Source organism: Pan troglodytes, chromosome 19 (genome assembly GCF_028858775.2).
Source record: "Pan troglodytes isolate AG18354 chromosome 19, NHGRI_mPanTro3-v2.0_pri, whole genome shotgun sequence".
Classification (NCBI taxonomy): Eukaryota; Metazoa; Chordata; class Mammalia; order Primates; family Hominidae; genus Pan; species Pan troglodytes.
In genome coordinates this window covers 13,909,373-13,927,352 of record NC_072417.2, presented here as the reverse complement: position 1 = coordinate 13,927,352, position 17,980 = coordinate 13,909,373, and the positions used below count along the sequence as shown (strand labels likewise).

At 38.8% G+C, this 17,980-nt stretch overlaps 2 protein-coding genes across 4 annotated transcripts in view; both read left to right on the top strand.

Annotated features, from left to right (window-relative positions):
- SPATA22 (spermatogenesis associated 22) overlaps window positions 1-17,980 on the top strand; it is a 203,198-nt gene that overhangs the window by 104,990 nt on the left and 80,228 nt on the right. The gene's annotated exons all lie outside the window — the stretch shown is intronic.
- OR1E1 (olfactory receptor 1E1) lies at window positions 7,358-8,302 on the top strand. Its single transcript, NM_001009879.1, has one exon. The coding sequence runs from the start codon at window positions 7,358-7,360 to the stop codon at window positions 8,300-8,302; it is 945 nt and encodes a 314-aa protein (NP_001009879.1).

The window sequence follows — 17,980 nt, the reverse complement described above, 5'->3', positions numbered from 1 at the left end:
TATAATATTAATATATTAAAATTATATCAAATAGCAATGAACATGTGGAAGTTGAAAAAAATTACATAGCACCGTATTATTAAATATTTAAGTATAAGTCTTACAAAAATGTGTAAGATCTATGACATGAAACCTGCAACACTGGTTATGGAAATCAAAGACTTAAGAAATGGGTAGATACCCAACTTCAAACTATACTACAAGCCTGCAGCAACCAAAACAGCATGGTACTGGTACAAAAACAGACACACAGACCGATAGAACAGAATAGAGAACTCCGAAATAAGACTGCACACCTACAACCACCTGATTTTCAAAAAACTTGGCAAAAACAAGCAATGGGGAAAGGATTCCTTATTTAATAAATGGTGTTGGGAGAACTGGCTAGCCATATTTGGAAAATTGAAACTGGATCCCTTCCTTACACCTTATACAAAAACTAACTCAAGGTGGCTTAAACCCAAAACTATAAAAACCCTAGAAGAAAATCTAGGACATAGGCACAGGCAAAGATTTCATGATGAAAACATCAAAAGCAATGGCAACAAAAGCAAAAAATGACAAATGGGATCTAATTAAACTAAAAAGCTTTTGCACAGCAAAAGAAACTATCATCAGAGCAAACAGACAACCTATAGAATGGGAGAAAACTTTTGCAATCTCTCCTTCTGACAAAAGTCTAATATCTAGCATCTACAGGGAACTTAAACAAATTTACAAGAAAAAAAACCCATTAAAAAGTGGGCAAAGGACATGAACAGACACTTCTTGAAAGAAGACATACATGTGGTAAACAAACGTGAAAAAAGGCTCAACATCGCTGATCATTAGAGAAAGCAAATTAAAACCACATTGAGATACCATCTCATGCCAGTCAGAATGGCAATTATTAAAAAGTCATGAAACAACAGATACTGGCGAGGCTGTGGAGTGAAAGGAATGCTTTTACACTGTTGGTGGGAATGAAATTAGTTCAACCATTGTGGAAGATAGTGTGGCAATTCCTCAAAGACCTAAAAACAGAAATACCATTTAACCCAGCAATCTCATTACTGAGTATATACCCAAGGAATATAAATCATTCTATTATAAAGATACATGAATGCGTATATGTTCATTGCATCACTATTCACAATAGCAAAGACATGGAATCAACCCAAATGCTCATCCATGATAGACTGGATAAAGAAATGTGGTACATATACACCATGGAATATGATGGAATACTATGCAGCCATAAAAAGAAATGAGATCACGTCATTTGCAGGGACATGGATGGAGCTGGAAGCCATTATCCTTAGCAAACTAACGCAGGAACAGAAAACCAAACACCACATGTTCTCACTTATAAGTGGTAGCTGAACAATGAAAACACATGGACACAGGGAGGGGAACAACACACATCGGGGGCTTATTGGGGGTGGGATCAGGGGAGGGAGAGCATCAGGAAAAATAGCTAATGCATGCTGGGCTTAATAACTGGGAGATGGGTTGATATGTGCAGCAAACCACCAAGGCACACATTTACCTATGTAACAAACCTGAGCTTCCTGTACACGTACCCCAGAACTTAAAATCAAATAAAAAGAAATGGGTAGATACAACATTTTTACAGACTGGAAAACTCAACACTCTTAAGATGTTGACTCTTCGGCAACTGATCTGGAGAGTTAACAAAATTCTAATAAAAATTCTGACAAATTTTTGTGCATAATTTGACAATCTGATTATAAAATTTATGTGTAAAGACAAATACACCCAAAATCAATTTTGAAAGAGGAGAACAATGTAGAAGGACTAACATTGTCTTGTTTCCAAATTAACTATTAAGTTACAATAATGAGGAAAGTGTAGTATTAGACAAAGGATAGAAATATAGATGAGTATTGAGGGTATATAATACCATAAAGAGTCCAGAAATAGATCTACTCATGTATCATTCACTGATTTTTGACAAAGGTACAGAAGCAATTCAGTGAAGACTAGTCTTCAACAAATGGCGCTGGAAAAATTGGGTTTCCATATGCAGAAGAAATAAAATGGAACCTCAATTTACATTTAACACTCTACAACAAGTTCAAAGTGGATCACAGGCCTTAATATGAGTGTGAGTGCTAAAGATTCACCATGACATCTGTGGGGTCGTGCAAGTCCCAGAGAAGGAGGCAAGGAAGATATGTAGCAGCAAGGAGGTGAGGTGCTTTCAGTTGCACCCACTAAAGCTAGCTGAAGCCATCGCAGAACTGGTTCCTTCAGCTGTGGCTGAAATACCAGATGAGGCTGAGAGAACCTAAAATAATGTGTCATAAGTGTCTCCTATAGATCTCAAGGGATGTGTTCTTCTACCAGGTGATGTAACAATGGCTTCACTGAATTGGAGGTTAAGCCTACCACCCAGTCATTTTTTGGTACTCATGTAAGCCAATATACAAAGAATAGGGTAGTCATTCTGCCTAGTGTGATTGATATTGATTACCAGGGGAAAATTTGGTTGTTCTACACAACTGGAAAAGAGAGGGCCATGTCTAAAATCCTGGAGAATTATTTGGTTGCCACTTAGTATTTCCATGTGCATCAATAAAGGTTAAGAAAAAATATAACAACTTGAGAAAGCAAGGCTTATGGGATGCAGATTTCCTAGGGATGAAAGTTTGCACTGTTACCACTGTGTAGAGAATGTCACCCAGCTGATAATGGCCAAAAGAAAGGGGAACGTAGAACAGGTAGTGGAAGAAAAAAATATAAATGTCCACTGTGGCCTTATGAGCAATTGTAGGGACAGGAAGAACATGGCGTTAGGAGGTAATCTGACATAGATGGAGAGCGGTTGGCACAATGGTGGTGATGGGTGCTATCAAGTTTTCCTAGAGAGATAAGGAGATAAAAGTAACTAAGCGGGTGGGAATTTGGGTTCTTTTTCTGTTTTGGCCTGAGGAAGAATTGAGCATGACCTGAGAGAGCTCATTTTTTCTTCTTTTCATCTCTTTTCTATATATCTGCTTATGATTGAGTCACAGATGTCTGATCCTGGGGTATTTTTATGGAAAGCTGAGTTTTAGTGAGAGACTACCACCTGGATATCTTTACAAAGCATGTATCTTTCATAATGGTTACTCTGCTTAAAGACCATTGCCTTTTTGTGTCAATTTATTGTGTAAATGTTATACGTCTAAGATATTTGAGGCCATTCACAGTCTTTTATGGCCATTCTTTTTCAAGTCCCAAAATGTAGGCTGCAGCCACACAGGGCTACTCTCCATTTCCTAAGCAGGCAGTGATTAAGCATCCATCCATGAGCTCTGTCCTCATGATAGCCCTAAATACAGTCAGGTGCGATCAGTGACTGATTACAGTGACAGATGACATGTACGGTAATTAGTTGCTGCTGCAGGAGTCTGAGCAAATTTATTCTAGAGAGGTCCAGGGTAATTACTGTGTCTTTAATGAGTTACTCTGGAATCTGGATTCCTCTGGGATGCAGGGTCCCTGAGGCTCAGGGATGGGTAGAAGGGGAGATGTGAGAAGGAGTTGTCCAGACACAGGGGACAACTACAGAGACTGTTACTTTACATGTTGTAATGGATAAAAGGGAGCAGGATGTCAGGTCAGGACTGTGGAGTTACCTTCAGATGCTGGGTGAGTTGGGCAGAAGGGTGAATGAGCTGATTCTTGGTGTCCTTCCAGCCTGAGGGTCTTGATTTCCCAGGTGTAGGATGTTCTGCAGGATATTTTTTCAGTCATAATAACTTTCCTCTTTTCTATATCTTTGCCTCCCACGACTTTCCAACATTTCAGAAGTATTTTAACTAATGTTTTCCAGTTACAGTCATTGGTAATGATAGCACTTAGAAATATTTCTTATTGTGCAATATATCCTCACAAGATCCTATCATTTTGGTATAATGACAGCTCTGTGAGGTATGCTTTAATGCAGTCATTCTCAAGCCTTGTTTTGTTTTAAAATTATCTGTGAAGCTTTACAGACAATTTTATGGTTCTCCAGAAGTCAGAACCATAAGCATAGTCTGTCTGTCTATCTATCTATTATCTAAATATCTATCTATCATCTCTAATCTATCTCTCTACCTCTAGCTATCTATCATCTATCTATTGTCGATCATCTATCTGTCATCTATCATCATCTATCTATATCTATCTATCTATCTATCTCTAATCTATCTCTCTACCTGTATCTATTATCTATCTATCTATCATCTATCTATCTATCTATCATCTGTCACCTATCATCATCTACCTATCTCTATCATCTATCATTGTCTATCTATCTATCTATCTATCTATCTATCTATCTATCTACCTATCTATATCTATCAAGGCAGAGAGATAGAGATAGCGAGAGAGATTCTTTTAAGAAATTGGCTCACAAGATTGTTAGCATGGGTAAGTCTGAAATCCACAGGGTAGGTAAGCAGTCTGGAGACCCAGGGAAGAGTTGATGTTACAGTCTTGAGTCTGAGCAGTCTGAAGGCATAATTCTTTCTTCTTCAGGAGACTGTGGTCTTTTCTCTTAAGGCCTTCAACTAATTCTATGAGGCTTATCACATAATAGGGGGTGTCTGCTTTACTCAAAGTCTACTGATTTAAGCATAAATCATATTACAAAATACCTTTACCACAACATCTAGAACTGGCGTTTGACCAAAACTTGGTACCAGGGCCTAGCCAAGTGATAGACTGGATAAAGAAAATGTGGCACATATACACCATGGAATACTATGCAGCCATAAAAAAGAATGAGTTCATGTCCTTTGCAGGGACATGGATGAAGCTGGAAATCATTCTTAGCAAACTAACACAGGAACAGAAAACCAAACACCTCATGTTCTCACTCATAAGTGGGAGTTGAACAATGAGAACACATGGACACAGGGAGGGGAACAACACACACCAGGGCCTATTGGAGGGTTGGGGGCAAAGGGAGGGAGACCATTAGGACAAATACCTAATCCGTGTGGGGCTTAAAACCTAGATGTCGGGTTGATGGGTGCAGCAAACCACCATGGCACATGTATACCTATGTAACAAATCTGCACATTCTGCTCATGTATCCCAGAACTTAAAAATAAAAAAAATAAAAATTAACCATCACATGGGATATGAATATCTGAGGACGAACTCAAATGAGGGCTTGAGGTTAGAAATTATCCTTCTTTTTTCTGTTTGTCCCAACATTTATAAAATTATTATCATATTTGTTTTTCTCACACCAATTTCAATGACATGATGTAGATTTGAGCATAAGAATGTTTGGTTTGGGTCATTTGTATTTGTGAAAAGAGTAGTATATCTGAGATACCCTAATATTTTCCACGGGCACAAAATTACATTGGTGAAATCAGCAACAGAGTGTCAAAATGTAGTGTTAAATTGCTAAAGGTAATGAGTTCTTACTCCAGGAGGATTTAGTAGAAGTAGTTATTCTAACTTACTGGCCATTTGCTACCTTTTAAGTTGGAGGAATGCACGTTCCAGCCTGAGAGACAGCCAACAACTATTTAGAAAACATCAGCAATATCTGGGCACCACGCCAATTGCTGCGACTGTCTTCCTGCAGTTATGAAGGCAGACATGGCCTTTCATGCATAGAGTTTACAGTCTGGTAAGGAAGTCAGCTGTCTACAGGTAGTCAAAGGCATGGAGTGCTATTGGATGAGTATGAGATGCTGCGGAAACATAGAAGCAGGTCTCACTTGGTTTACAGAGACACAGGGAAGGTTTAGCTGAGCAAGTTACATGTAATAGACCTGAAGGATAAGTGATAATGAGCCAGATGAAGACGGGGCATGGGGGGATAGGTGCTAGGTAGGAGGAACAGCAAGTATGAAAGGCTGGAGGCAAGAAATTATGACGTATAAGTCCAGCATTGCTGAAAAGAGGATGCAAGAGTCATTTTGGGGCCAGAGGAGGCTGTGGAGGCAGGTGTTGGTCAGGTAATGAAACATCCTTTGTGCTCTTGAAAGGAATTTTGCCTTTATCTTAAGAACAATGATAATCCATGAAATATTTAATCACGAGAGAGGGATGATCAGATTTTCATCTCAGAATGCCACAGTGTAACTGAAGATTGTTGGAAGAGAAGGTTGTTGAAGCACAGGGGCAGGAAGATGAATTGAGAAGCAGTTTCAATAGTCCAGGTAATACAAGAATTCCACCTGGTCTAGGGTTGTGGTAGTTGGGATAAGGAGTGGATGAATTAGAAAGAGAATGAAGTGCAGAATCTGTAGGACTTGCTAGATTGGATATTGACTGTGAGAGAAATGAATTAATGAAATCAAACCTTAGGTTTCTGACTTGAGCCTGGATTCCATTCACCAAACATGAGAGAGCGGAGGAGGATGGAGTTAGAAGAGGAGCAGGGTGAGATCAGAATGTCATTTAGGATCTGTCAAGCCAAAGATGTCTGTGATCCATCCAAGAGATGTTAATCATTGAGACTCAGGATACCAAGTTCTGTATACTAGAGAACGCTACACCTGAACACCTGAGTTTCTTCCTTTCTTTCTTTCTTTCTTTCTCTTTCTTCCTTTCTTTTTCTTTCTTTCTCTCTCTCTCTCTCTTTCTTTCTTTCTTTCTTTTTCTTTTTTTTTGACAGAGTCTTACTCTGTCACCCAGGTTGGAGTACAATGGCACAAACTCGGCTCACTGCAGCCTCTGCCTCCCAGGTTCAAGCAATTCTCCTGCCTCAGCCTCCTGAGTAGCTGAATTACAGGCACCCGCCACCACACCAGGCTACTTTTTGTATTTTTAGTAGAGACAAGGTTTCACCATGTTGGCCAGGCTGGTCTCAAACTCCTAGCCTCAGGTGATCCACCCACCTCAGCCTCCCAAAGTGCTGGGATTACAGGTGTGAGCTACTGCGCCCAGCCTACACCTGAGTTTTAAATGGCAATTAAAGCCACTGGAGTAGATGTGTTTTTATTGGCCATTATGCAGAATTATATAAAAAAATGAAGTTTAGAAAAATCCCTGAGGAATATCAACATGTAAGATACTGACAGAGGAGGAGCCAACTGCAGTTACTGATCAGGCAGGTAAGAGAGAACCCAACACATTTTATGTTTCAGAAGTAAATAGATGAGTGTTTTAGAAAGGATGGAATATTGTTACATGTTAAAGATAAATGAAGAGAAAAAAGATAAAGTTAAATAAGTCATTTCTGATTATAGAGATTCTAATTATAGATATTTGTGGTATAGAGATGATAATTATTATAATGTCAGTGAAATAATTTTCGTAGAACACTCAGCAGACCAAGTGTCACAGAAATATCTCCATTTTAAAATTCAGATTTTAAAGGATACTGTTGTTTTTCCATTAAAGATACTGGAGACAGAGCATGATGGGACAAAATCAAACCAGCATCTCAGACTTCCTGCTCCTGGGCCTGCCCATCCAACCAGAGCAGCAAAACCTGTGCTATGCCCTGTTCTTGGCCATGTATCTCACCACCCTCCTGGGGAACCTCCTCATCATTGTCCTCATTCGACTGGACTCCCATCTCCACACGCCTATGTATTTGTTTCTCAGCAACTTGTCCTTCTCTGACCTCTGCTTCTCTTCCGTGACCATTCCCAAGTTGTTACAGAACATGCAGAACCAGGACCCATCCATCCCCTATGCGGACTGCCTGACCCAAATGTACTTCTTCCTATTATTTGGAGACCTGGAGAGCTTCCTCCTTGTGGCCATGGCCTATGACCGCTATGTGGCCATCTGCTTCCCCCTGCACTACACCGCCATCATGAGCCCCATGCTCTGTCTCTCCGTGGTGGCGCTGTCCTGGGTGCTGACCACCTTCCATGCCATGTTACACACTTTACTCATGGCCAGGTTGTGTTTTTGTGCAGACAATGTGATCCCCCACTTTTTCTGTGATATGTCTGCTCTGCTGAAGCTGGCCTGCTCTGACACTCGAGTTAATGAATGGGTGATATTTATCATGGGAGGGCTCATTCTTGTCATCCCATTCCTACTCATCCTTGGGTCCTATGCAAGAATTGTCTCCTCCATCCTCAAGGTCCCTTCTTCTAAGGGTATCTGCAAGGCCTTGTCTACTTGTGGCTCCCACCTCTCTGTGGTGTCACTGTTCTATGGGACCGTTATTGGTCTCTACTTATGCCCATCAGCTAATAGTTCTACTCTAAAGGACACTGTCATGGCTATGATATACACTGTGGTGACCCCCATGCTGAACCCCTTCATCTACAGCCTGAGGAACAGAGACATGAAGGGAGCCCTGAGCAGAGTCATTCATCAGAAGAAAACTTTCTTCTCTCTCTGATGATAACACTTGGAGCTATTACATAGTTTATCCAGTAAAATATTGATATTAATATTGGAATATTATTCTAAATTATTTCCTCACCATCCTTTTGTTGAAATGGCATCGTACATAATTTTTCAATATGTAGTGGAGATGAAGCATAGCTGAGTAGTTGAACTAGGGAAGAGGGTCTTGGTGACCTGGCTAAGACTTCCTGTTTGTCTTCCCAAGGTGATCTTGGAAAAATATAGTTTAAGAACAACTGTTTTAAATGGTCTTCATGCCCCACATTCTTAAATTATCACAGGATTTTGTTATGTTACTCAGAATTTTGCTTTGATTGTAGAATCATTTTTGTTTAATTAAAAAATTTTTTAAATTTTTTGTTTATTTTTATTTTCTATTTCGCACAGGGTCTCACTCTGTTGCCCAGGCTGGAGTGCAGTGGCACAATCGTGGCTCACTGTAACCTCAACCTTCTGGACTCAAGGGATTCTCCTGCCTCAGCCTCCCAAGTAGCTAGGACTACAGGCATGCACCACTACGCCCAGCTAATTTTTAAGATTTTTTTGTAGAGATGAGGTCTCCCTAAGTTTCTCAGGCTGGTCTTGAATTCCTGGCCTCAAGTGATCCTCCCACCTTGGACTTTCAAAGTGCTGGGATTACAGGTGTGAGGCACCATGCCTGGCTTGTGGAATCATTTTATTTTTATTTATTTATTTATTTATTTATGAGACTGAGTCTTGCTCTGTCACCCAGGCTGGAGTGCAATGGCACGATCTTGGCTCACTGCAACCCCCGCCTCCTGGGTTCAAGCAATTCTCCTGCCTCAGCCTCCTGAGTAGCTGGGATTACAGGCAAATGCCACCACGTCGGGCTAATTTTTATATTTTTAGAGATGGGGTTTCACCATGTTGGCCAGGCTGGTCTTGAACTCCTGACCTTGTGATCCGCTCACCTAGGCCTTCCAAAGTGCATGGATAGAATCATTTCTAAATAGTGCTCTATAATCTTAGGTTAGTGCTAAATAAGATCTAAACAGCTTAACCTCCCAGCCGCCCTTTGAGTGTCTCCTACATATTCTCCCTGCACAAATTTTCACATCATTTTACCTCTTCTCCCTCCTCCTAATTTATTTTCACATCTCCATAGACTTTTCTCACCTGGTCTGACCTTCAGTACATTTTTCTAACACTTTTACTACAACGGTGTATTTCGTCTTTACCTGGAATTAACTAATACCCTGAGGCCCTAAAATTTGTTTCACCAGGAAAGAAGCTAGTTGCTGGTAAATTTTAAAAAGCTCAGTTTTAAGGAATGTCTATCTTCTGGCCAGGCGTGATGGCTCACAGCTGTAATCCCAGCACTTTGGGAGGCCGAGGCAGGTGGATCACAAGGTCAGGAGATCGAGACCATCCTGGCTAACACAGTAAAACCCCGTCTCTACTAAAAATACAAAAAATTAGCCAGGCATGGTGGCGGGCACCTGTAGTCCCAGCTACTCGGGAGGCTGGGGCAGGAGAATGGCATGAACCTGGGAGGCGGAGTTTGCAGTGAGCCGAGATCGTGCCACTGCACTCCAGCCTGGGGGACAGAGCAAGACTCCGTCTCAAAAAAAATAAAATAAAATAAAATAAATGAAATAAAAAGAATGTCTCCCTTCCGTTTGGTATTTTGGATGTTACAAAAGAACTTCATATTTCTATTTGTATTTTACCCTCATGACAGATCCCAGGAAGTAGAGAAGATGCTAACACTGTGTTACATGCTGAAAAGTACGTAGCTCAGCAACTTTCTACATCACACAGTGTGTCAATTGTTGAGCTTATGTAAAATTCCAGACTATCTGATTCTGCAGTTTATTCTCATTTTCTCTCACTTTAGAAAGAAAGGGAGCAGCCATTCATGGGAGTGTGAATTAGTTCAACCGTTGTTGAAGACAGTATGGCGATTCCTCAAGGATCTAGAACCAGAAATACCATTTGACCCAGCAATCCCATTATTGGGTATATACCCAAAGGAATATAAATATTTTTAAAACTCTTAACTCCACTTGTGGCATAAGTTTCCAACATTGGTCAATTTGTATTCTTTATTATTATCATTATTATTATTATTATTATTATTATTTTTTTAATAAGTCTTGCTCTGTTGCCCAGGCTGGAGTGCAATGGCATCATCTCGGGTAACTGCAACCTCCGCCTCCTGGGCTCACACGATTCTCCCACCTCCTGGGCTCACGCGATTCTCCCACCTCAGCTTCCCGAGTAGCTGGGACCACAGGCACCCCCGACTCCTGCCCCACCACTCCACGCCCAGCTAATTTATATATTTTTAGTAGAGATGGAGTTTCACCATGTTGACCAGGGTGGTCTCGAAGTCCTGACCTCAAGTGATCTGCCCACCTCAGCCTCCCAAAGTGCTGGGATTACAGGCGTGAGCCACTGCGCCCCACTCAGTTTGTATTCTTAGTCGTGCCCTCTAAGTGATGGGATCCAAGCCCATCACTTTCATCCTCCTGTATGTTCTGCCGACCTCCACAGCTCTGTCTGAAGCCCAGCCTTTCTCCAGAACTTCCAACTGTTCTTCTTATCTGCCTAATAGATACCTCCTCTTGAGACTCTGTGGGCAGTTCAGTTTCAACACGCACAGCATTAAACTTTTCATGTTCCATCCAAGTCTCCTCTTTGTCATTGATCCCATATTGGTATTTATGATGTCTCCTCCCATCCAGTTACCTGACCAACCACTTCTATATGTGTATATATACCATTTTGAATTTCACCTTTTTCATTTAGTATTTCCTGAAATACTTTATTAATCTCCATATGGTCATTAGGGTAACACCAGTTTCTCAGTGCATAATACATCAGAGGTATTAGAGGCAAGAAAAAAGATTGATCTTTAAATCACTTTCATTTATGCCAGAAAAACCCAATTTAAAAATCAATAAAAAATGGATTTAATTCTTAATAGCAAGGAAAAGTAAGTACAAGAACTAAGGAAGAAACCTTTAAAAATTTAATAAAAGGTATAAAGGATACTACAAGAAATGAACATATATAATGACTCGAAAGGGTACCTCAGTTTTAACAGTTTTTTAAAGATTAATTTTTATGCAATAAAATCAGTCTAATTAAAACTGTACCATTTAATATGTTTTGAAACCTCAGTACTTTTACAAAAGCAACTCTACTCAAATACATTCAATGCAATCCAAATAAAATTCCCAGTGGAATTATTTTTGTGGAGATGGACAAGTTTATCCTCAAGTTCTCTTGAAAGACAAAATACGTAAAATTTATAAGAAATATTTGAAAAATAGTAACCATAAATTCGTTCTTTTTCTACCAAGTATCAATACATACTTGAAAAAACCCAATAATTAAAACAGTATGTATTTATTCAGGAATTGACAAAAAAGATCAATTGAGTGAAAAGAACATTAAAAATAGTCCTGTGTATGTGAGGATTTATTTTGTAATTAAGAAAATCAATGGGAGAAGGGATACACTACCAGGGAAATTGACATGGAAAAATATTAAATGAAATTTTTACAGTACCAGTAAATTATATTTTAGATGGCTTAAAAAGCTAAACCTAAACTACAATCTATAAAAATACTCTAATATAAAAAATATTTATAATTTATGCAAAACTCAGAGGATTTATTTTGTGATTAAGAAAATCAATGGGAGAAGGGATACACTACCAGGGAAATTGACATGGGAAAATATTAAATGAAATTTTTACAGTACCAGTGAATTATATTTTAGGTGTCTTAAAAAGCTAAACTTAAATTACAATCTATAAAAATACTCTAATATAAAATAATATTTATAATTTATGCAAAACTCAGAAGCTGTATAAAAATGTCGACATATTTGACCAGATAGAAATAGGAAAGTTTTCTGGACAAAAGGTAACGGAAATTTGAAAAAGAAGTAACAGGCTATAACATGTCTAATAAACACGAGATTGAAATTTAAAATATACAAAGAGCTCCTATAATCTAATAAAAATAAAACACAACTGAATAAAAATGTACAAAGAATATTAACAGAAAATTCATAAAGAATAAACAATATAAGAAGACGTTCAGCTTTAGCGTTAACAAGGAAAAAAACTTGAAAAAGGCTGGGTGCGCTGACTCACACCTGTAATCCCAGCACTTTGGGAGGCTGAGATGGGTGGATCACTCGTGGTCAGGAGTTCAAGACAAGCCTGGTCAATATAGTTAAACCCTGTCTCTACTAAAAATACAAAAATTAGCTGGGTGTGGTGGCACGCACCTATAATCCCAGCTACTCAAAAGGCTGAGGCAAGAAAATTGCTCGAACCCAGGAGGTGGAGGTTGCAGTGAGCTGAGATAGTGCCACTGCACTCCAGCCTGGGCATTACAGCGAGACTCTGTCTCAAAAACAAAAACAGAAACAAAACAAAACAAAGCAAAGCAAAACAAAAGAAACAAACAAAAAACCCTTGAAAAACAATAAGGGATTATTGAATGACCACATACTTGGAAAATTTAGCAATGATTGACCTTCTATGGTAATAGCAAGGATGTGGGAATAGGGGATTTTATGTCATGTAACCTCTACCCCAATCCAAATCTAGAATAACTCCATCACTTCATAATTCAATGGGAACCCTTGCAATTAAGCTCTTCCTGCCACTAATCGGATTTTTATCTATCTGATTTATATCATTACAAATTAGATTTGCCTGCTTTGAACTTCACATAAGTGGAATCATTTAGTATGTACTCTTTGTGTCTGGCTACTTCAGCTCTGCATAATGTTTTGTAGATTTCATCATGTAATTGTGTAGATCAGTGACTTTTTTATTACTGAGTAGTATTCCATTGTATAAAGACACCATGATTTGTTCATTCTTTCACTTTTGATAGTTTTGGGGATGTATCCAGTTTTAGACCATGAATTGTTGAAAAATGCTATCCTTTTCCCTATTTAATTATCTGGGTAACTTGTAGAAAGTCAATTGACCATATGTAGTTGGATCTATTTTTTTTAACTTTTAAGTTCAGGGGTACATGTGCAGGTTTGTTACACAGGTAAACTTGTATCATGGGGGTTTGTTGTACAGATGATTTCATCTCCAAGATAGTAAGCCTAGTACCCATTAGTTATTTTTCCTGATCCTCTCCCTCCTCCCATCCTCTACCTTCCAATAGTCCCCAGTGTGTGTTGCTCCTCTCTGTGTGTCCAGGCGTTCTCCTATACACCAACAACAGTCAAGCAGAGAGCCAAGTCAGGAATCCACTCCCATTCACAACTGCCACAAAAAGAATAAAATATCTATGAATACCGCTAACTAGGGAGGCGAATGGTCTTTACAAGGAGAACTACAAACCACTGCTCAGAGAAATCAGAGATGACACAAACGAGTGGAAAAAACTTCCATGTTCATGGATAGGAAGAATAAATATTATTAAAATGGCTATACTGCCCAAAGCAATTTATAGATTCAGTGTTATTCCTACAAACTAAACTAAACATTGACATTCTTCACAGAACTAGAGAAAACGATTTTAAAATTCATGTGGAGTCAAAAAAGAGCCCAAATAGTCAAGGCAATCTTAAGCAAAAAGAGCAAAGCTGGAGGCATCACTTCAGACTATACAACAGGGGTACAGTAACCAAAACAGCGTGGTACTGGTACAAAAACAGACACATAGACCAATGGAAGAGAATACAGAACCCAGAAATAAGATTGCATACCTACAACTATCTGATCTTCAACAAAGCTGACAAAAACAAGCAATGGTGAAAGAATTCCCTATTCAATAAATGGTGCTGGGATAACTGGCTCGCCAAATGTGGAAGATTAAAACTGGACCCCTTCCTTACACCATGTACAAAAATTAACTCAAGATGGTTGGTTCTGTTTCTGGATTCTATTCTACTGATCCATATGTCTCCTTCTTAACTTATTCTTACTAAAATGTTAAAATCATTCTATCTCTGTCATATCATTTTTTCCTGATATATTTTTTATACCTATATTGTCTTTTCCAACCTGGCCTTACCCTAAAACAATCTTTTTATTTCCTTTATTATAGCAGTGAATTTTGGTCTCTGTAATGCCGTTTGCCTTAAATTCAACTTTGTTATTAAAAGATAAAGCATGCTATCTGCATTTATTACCATAACACATATTTTTTCTTTATTATTGTTAAATAAAGTTTTACATACCACCCTTTTAATATTATGACTTTTAAATTCTTGAGTTTTTAATTTTGACTAACTCCTTGGTTGGTTGGATTGCATCAAGTCATTTTTAAAGGACTAGTACATCTATGTTATATTTATTGAATTTTCACATATTTTAGATCGTTCTTTTGCATATGTATTTATATACCTGAAGGATGACTTGGCTAATTAAAAAATTTGTGGACATCTGTTTTCTCATCTATAACTCATTTTCCAAAATAGCTGTGAAAAAATCTGAAGTAAGGCTGATATTCTCTCTTTCCTCTACTTCTTATATGGTCATCTTTCCCCCCACTGATGCATGTAGGATTGTTTCCTCGTCAGACTATATTTTTGTATTTGCTGACTTTTATTATAATTTTTTATAGCACAGAAGTTTCCTTTTGATTTTCAAGTCTGCACTTGCATTTCTAAACAGTTTTCTGCTATTATATCTGGAACATCGTTGTTTCTTTTTTTCCCTATTCTGCACTTTAGTAAGACCAAGAATTTTGTAGCAAGTTTGAAGTTTATATGCCACAATCAATATACACGAAATGAGAAATTTGTTTTTAAAAATAAAAATGGAAAACAAAATTTATAATATTATAATTATGTAAATATTACCACTTCAGAAGCAAGATGTATGATTGAGCTCATAGATTTAAAAAAAATCCTACATTATTAAACCTGTGATATTCAAAGCAAAGTTTACAAGCTTAATGTCAAATTAGTTTCCCTTTCTCACACTCCATAAATTTCTCAAATCAGGCCACATTCCATTTGCTCATTTTTGTAGCATATGTCAATTTCTCTGTGTTCCTCCCTCCCTCCCTCTCTTTCTTATTTATACTCTCCCCAACCCTATTTCTTTCTTTTTTATTCTTTTTTAATGGCTGAGCCTCTTGAGATAATGTTCAGACATCAAGACACTTCATCACTATATAATTTAGAGTTCTGAATCTCCTCAAAAGAACATTCTCGTACATAACTACAATGTCATTGTTATGTACCAGTTGTGTTAACAATACTGTTATTATCTTATTATATAATATGATTACATTAATAATACTGTTATTACTCCCAAGAAAATTTGCATTAATACACACATATTTAACATACAATCTATGTACAGATTCCCCCAATTATAAGGACCTATTTTATAAGAGATCTATTAGCATATAATGCACATACTACACCATTCACCCATTTAAAGCCTGCAATTAAATAGTTTTTGTATATTCACAGATTTGTGCTCTTCAAAAATGGGCCATCAGGAAAATCACGCAGAGTTCCTAAGCAGGCTTACGATCCTAAGGAGCTTATGGCTTCAGAGTTCTAAAACACTTAGAATCTAGGACTTGGGAGGAAATTCCCAGAATATTAGCCAACTCTGAAGCTGTAGACAGTTTGGTGGGGGAGGCAGCAGTGTGCTTTGACTACTCTGTGAATATACAAAACAGGCTTTGTGCATACTCTCTATACATACAAAAACAAATTCTAAAACCTTTTTATTACCCACAAAGAAATCCTGTGCCCATTAATAGCACTCCTCAATTTTCCCCAGCCCTTCTGTCCACTCACTCATGCCTAGGAAATTTCTTTTTTTTTTTTTTTTTTTAATTTTTAATTTTTAATTTTTTATTGATCATTCTTGGGTGTTTCTCGCAGAGGGGGATTTGGCAGGGTCACAGGACAATAGTGGAGGGAAGGTCAGCAGATAAACATGTGAACAAAGGTCTCTGGTTTTCCTAGGCAGAGGACCCTGCGGCCTTCCGCAGTGTTTGTGTCCCTGGGTACTTGAGATTAGGGAGTGGTGATGACTCTTAACGAACATGCTGCCTTCAAGCATCTGTTTAACAAAGCACATCTTGCACCGCCCTTAATCCATTCAACCCTGAGTGGATACAGCACATGTTTCAGAGAGCGCAGGGTTGGGGGTAAGGTCACAGATCAACAGGATCCCAAGGCAGAAGAATTTTTCTTAGTACAGAACAAAATGAAAAGTCTCCCATGTCTACCTCTTTCTACACAGACACGGCAACCATCCGATTTCTCAATCTTTTCCCCACCTTTCCCCCCTTTCTATTCCACAAAACCGCCATTGTCTTCATGGCCCCTTCTCAATGAGCTGTTGAGTACACCTCCCAGATGGGGTGGTGGCCGGGCAGAGGAGCTCCTCACTTCCCAGTAGGGGCGGCCGGGCAGAAGCGCCCCTCACCTCCCGGACGGGGCGGCTGGCCGGGCGGGGGGCTGACCCCCCCCACCTCCCTCCCAGACGGGACGGCTGGCCGGGCGGGGGGCTGACCCCCCACCTCCCTCCCGGACAGGGCGGCTGGCCGGGCAGAGGGGCTCCTCACTTCCCAGTAGGGGCGGCCGGGCAGAGGCACCCCTCACTTCCCCGACGGGGTGGCTGGCCGGGCGGGGGGCTGACCCCCCCACCTCCCTCCCGGACGGGGTGCCTAGGAAATTTCTAATCTACTTTATATTTATATGGATTTGCCTATGCTTGACATTTTATGATGTAAATGGAAGTGTATAATAAGTGGTTTCTATGACTACCTTCTTCAATTAGCACAATATTTTCAAGGTTCATTCATACTGTGGTATGTATCAATATGTATCAGCACTTTATTTTATTGCTGAATAATATTTCGTGGTATGGATATGCCACATTTTATTTATCTAATCATCAGCTGATAGCTATTTCTACTTTGGGGCTATTATGAATAATGTTTCTGTGAGCATTCATGTACAAACATTTATTTGAGTACTAATTTTTTTAGGTATATACCTAGGTGTGGAATTGCTAGGTCACATGGTCCTAGTTATTTTAACTAGGTAATTCTATTTTAACTCTTTGAAGATTTGCCAAAATAGCTTTCCATAGCAGCTGTATCATTTTACTTTCCCACTAGCAATGTACCAGGGCTGCAATTTCTCCACATTCTCACCAACACTTGTTACTTGTCATTTAAAAAATTATACCCATGCTAGTGAGTGATTAGCTATTTTAAAAGCTTTCCTTAAATATTTTAATGTCCCTAGTTGTTGGCTAATGATATTGAGAATCTTTTCATGTACTTGGCCATTTGTACATCTTCTTTGGGGAAATGTCTGTTGAAGTCCTTTGCTCATTTAAAAAACCAGGTTGTTTGCTTTTTTGTTGTTAAATTATAACGATTTTAAAAAATACATTCTACATGCCAGAAATATGATTTGCAAATATTTTCTTCCATTTGTGGGTTGTCTTTTGACCTTGCTGATGGTGTCCCTTGATGTAAAAAAATGTTAAATTCATCTATTTCTTCTATTGCTTATGCTTTTGGTGTCCTATCCAAGGAACCATTGCCAAATCCAAAGTCATGAAGACTTACCCTTACATTTTCTCCTAAGAGTTTTATAGTTTCAGTCCTTACATTTAAGTCTTTGATTCATTTCAAGTTAATTTTTGTACAGAGTGTGAAGTAAGGGTCCAATTTTA

What these genes read in the sequence shown, in the direction of transcription:
- OR1E1 (NM_001009879.1), top strand. Translation starts at nt 7,358, where the DNA reads ATGATGGGACAAAATCAAACCAGCATCTCAGACTTCCTGCTCCTGGGC.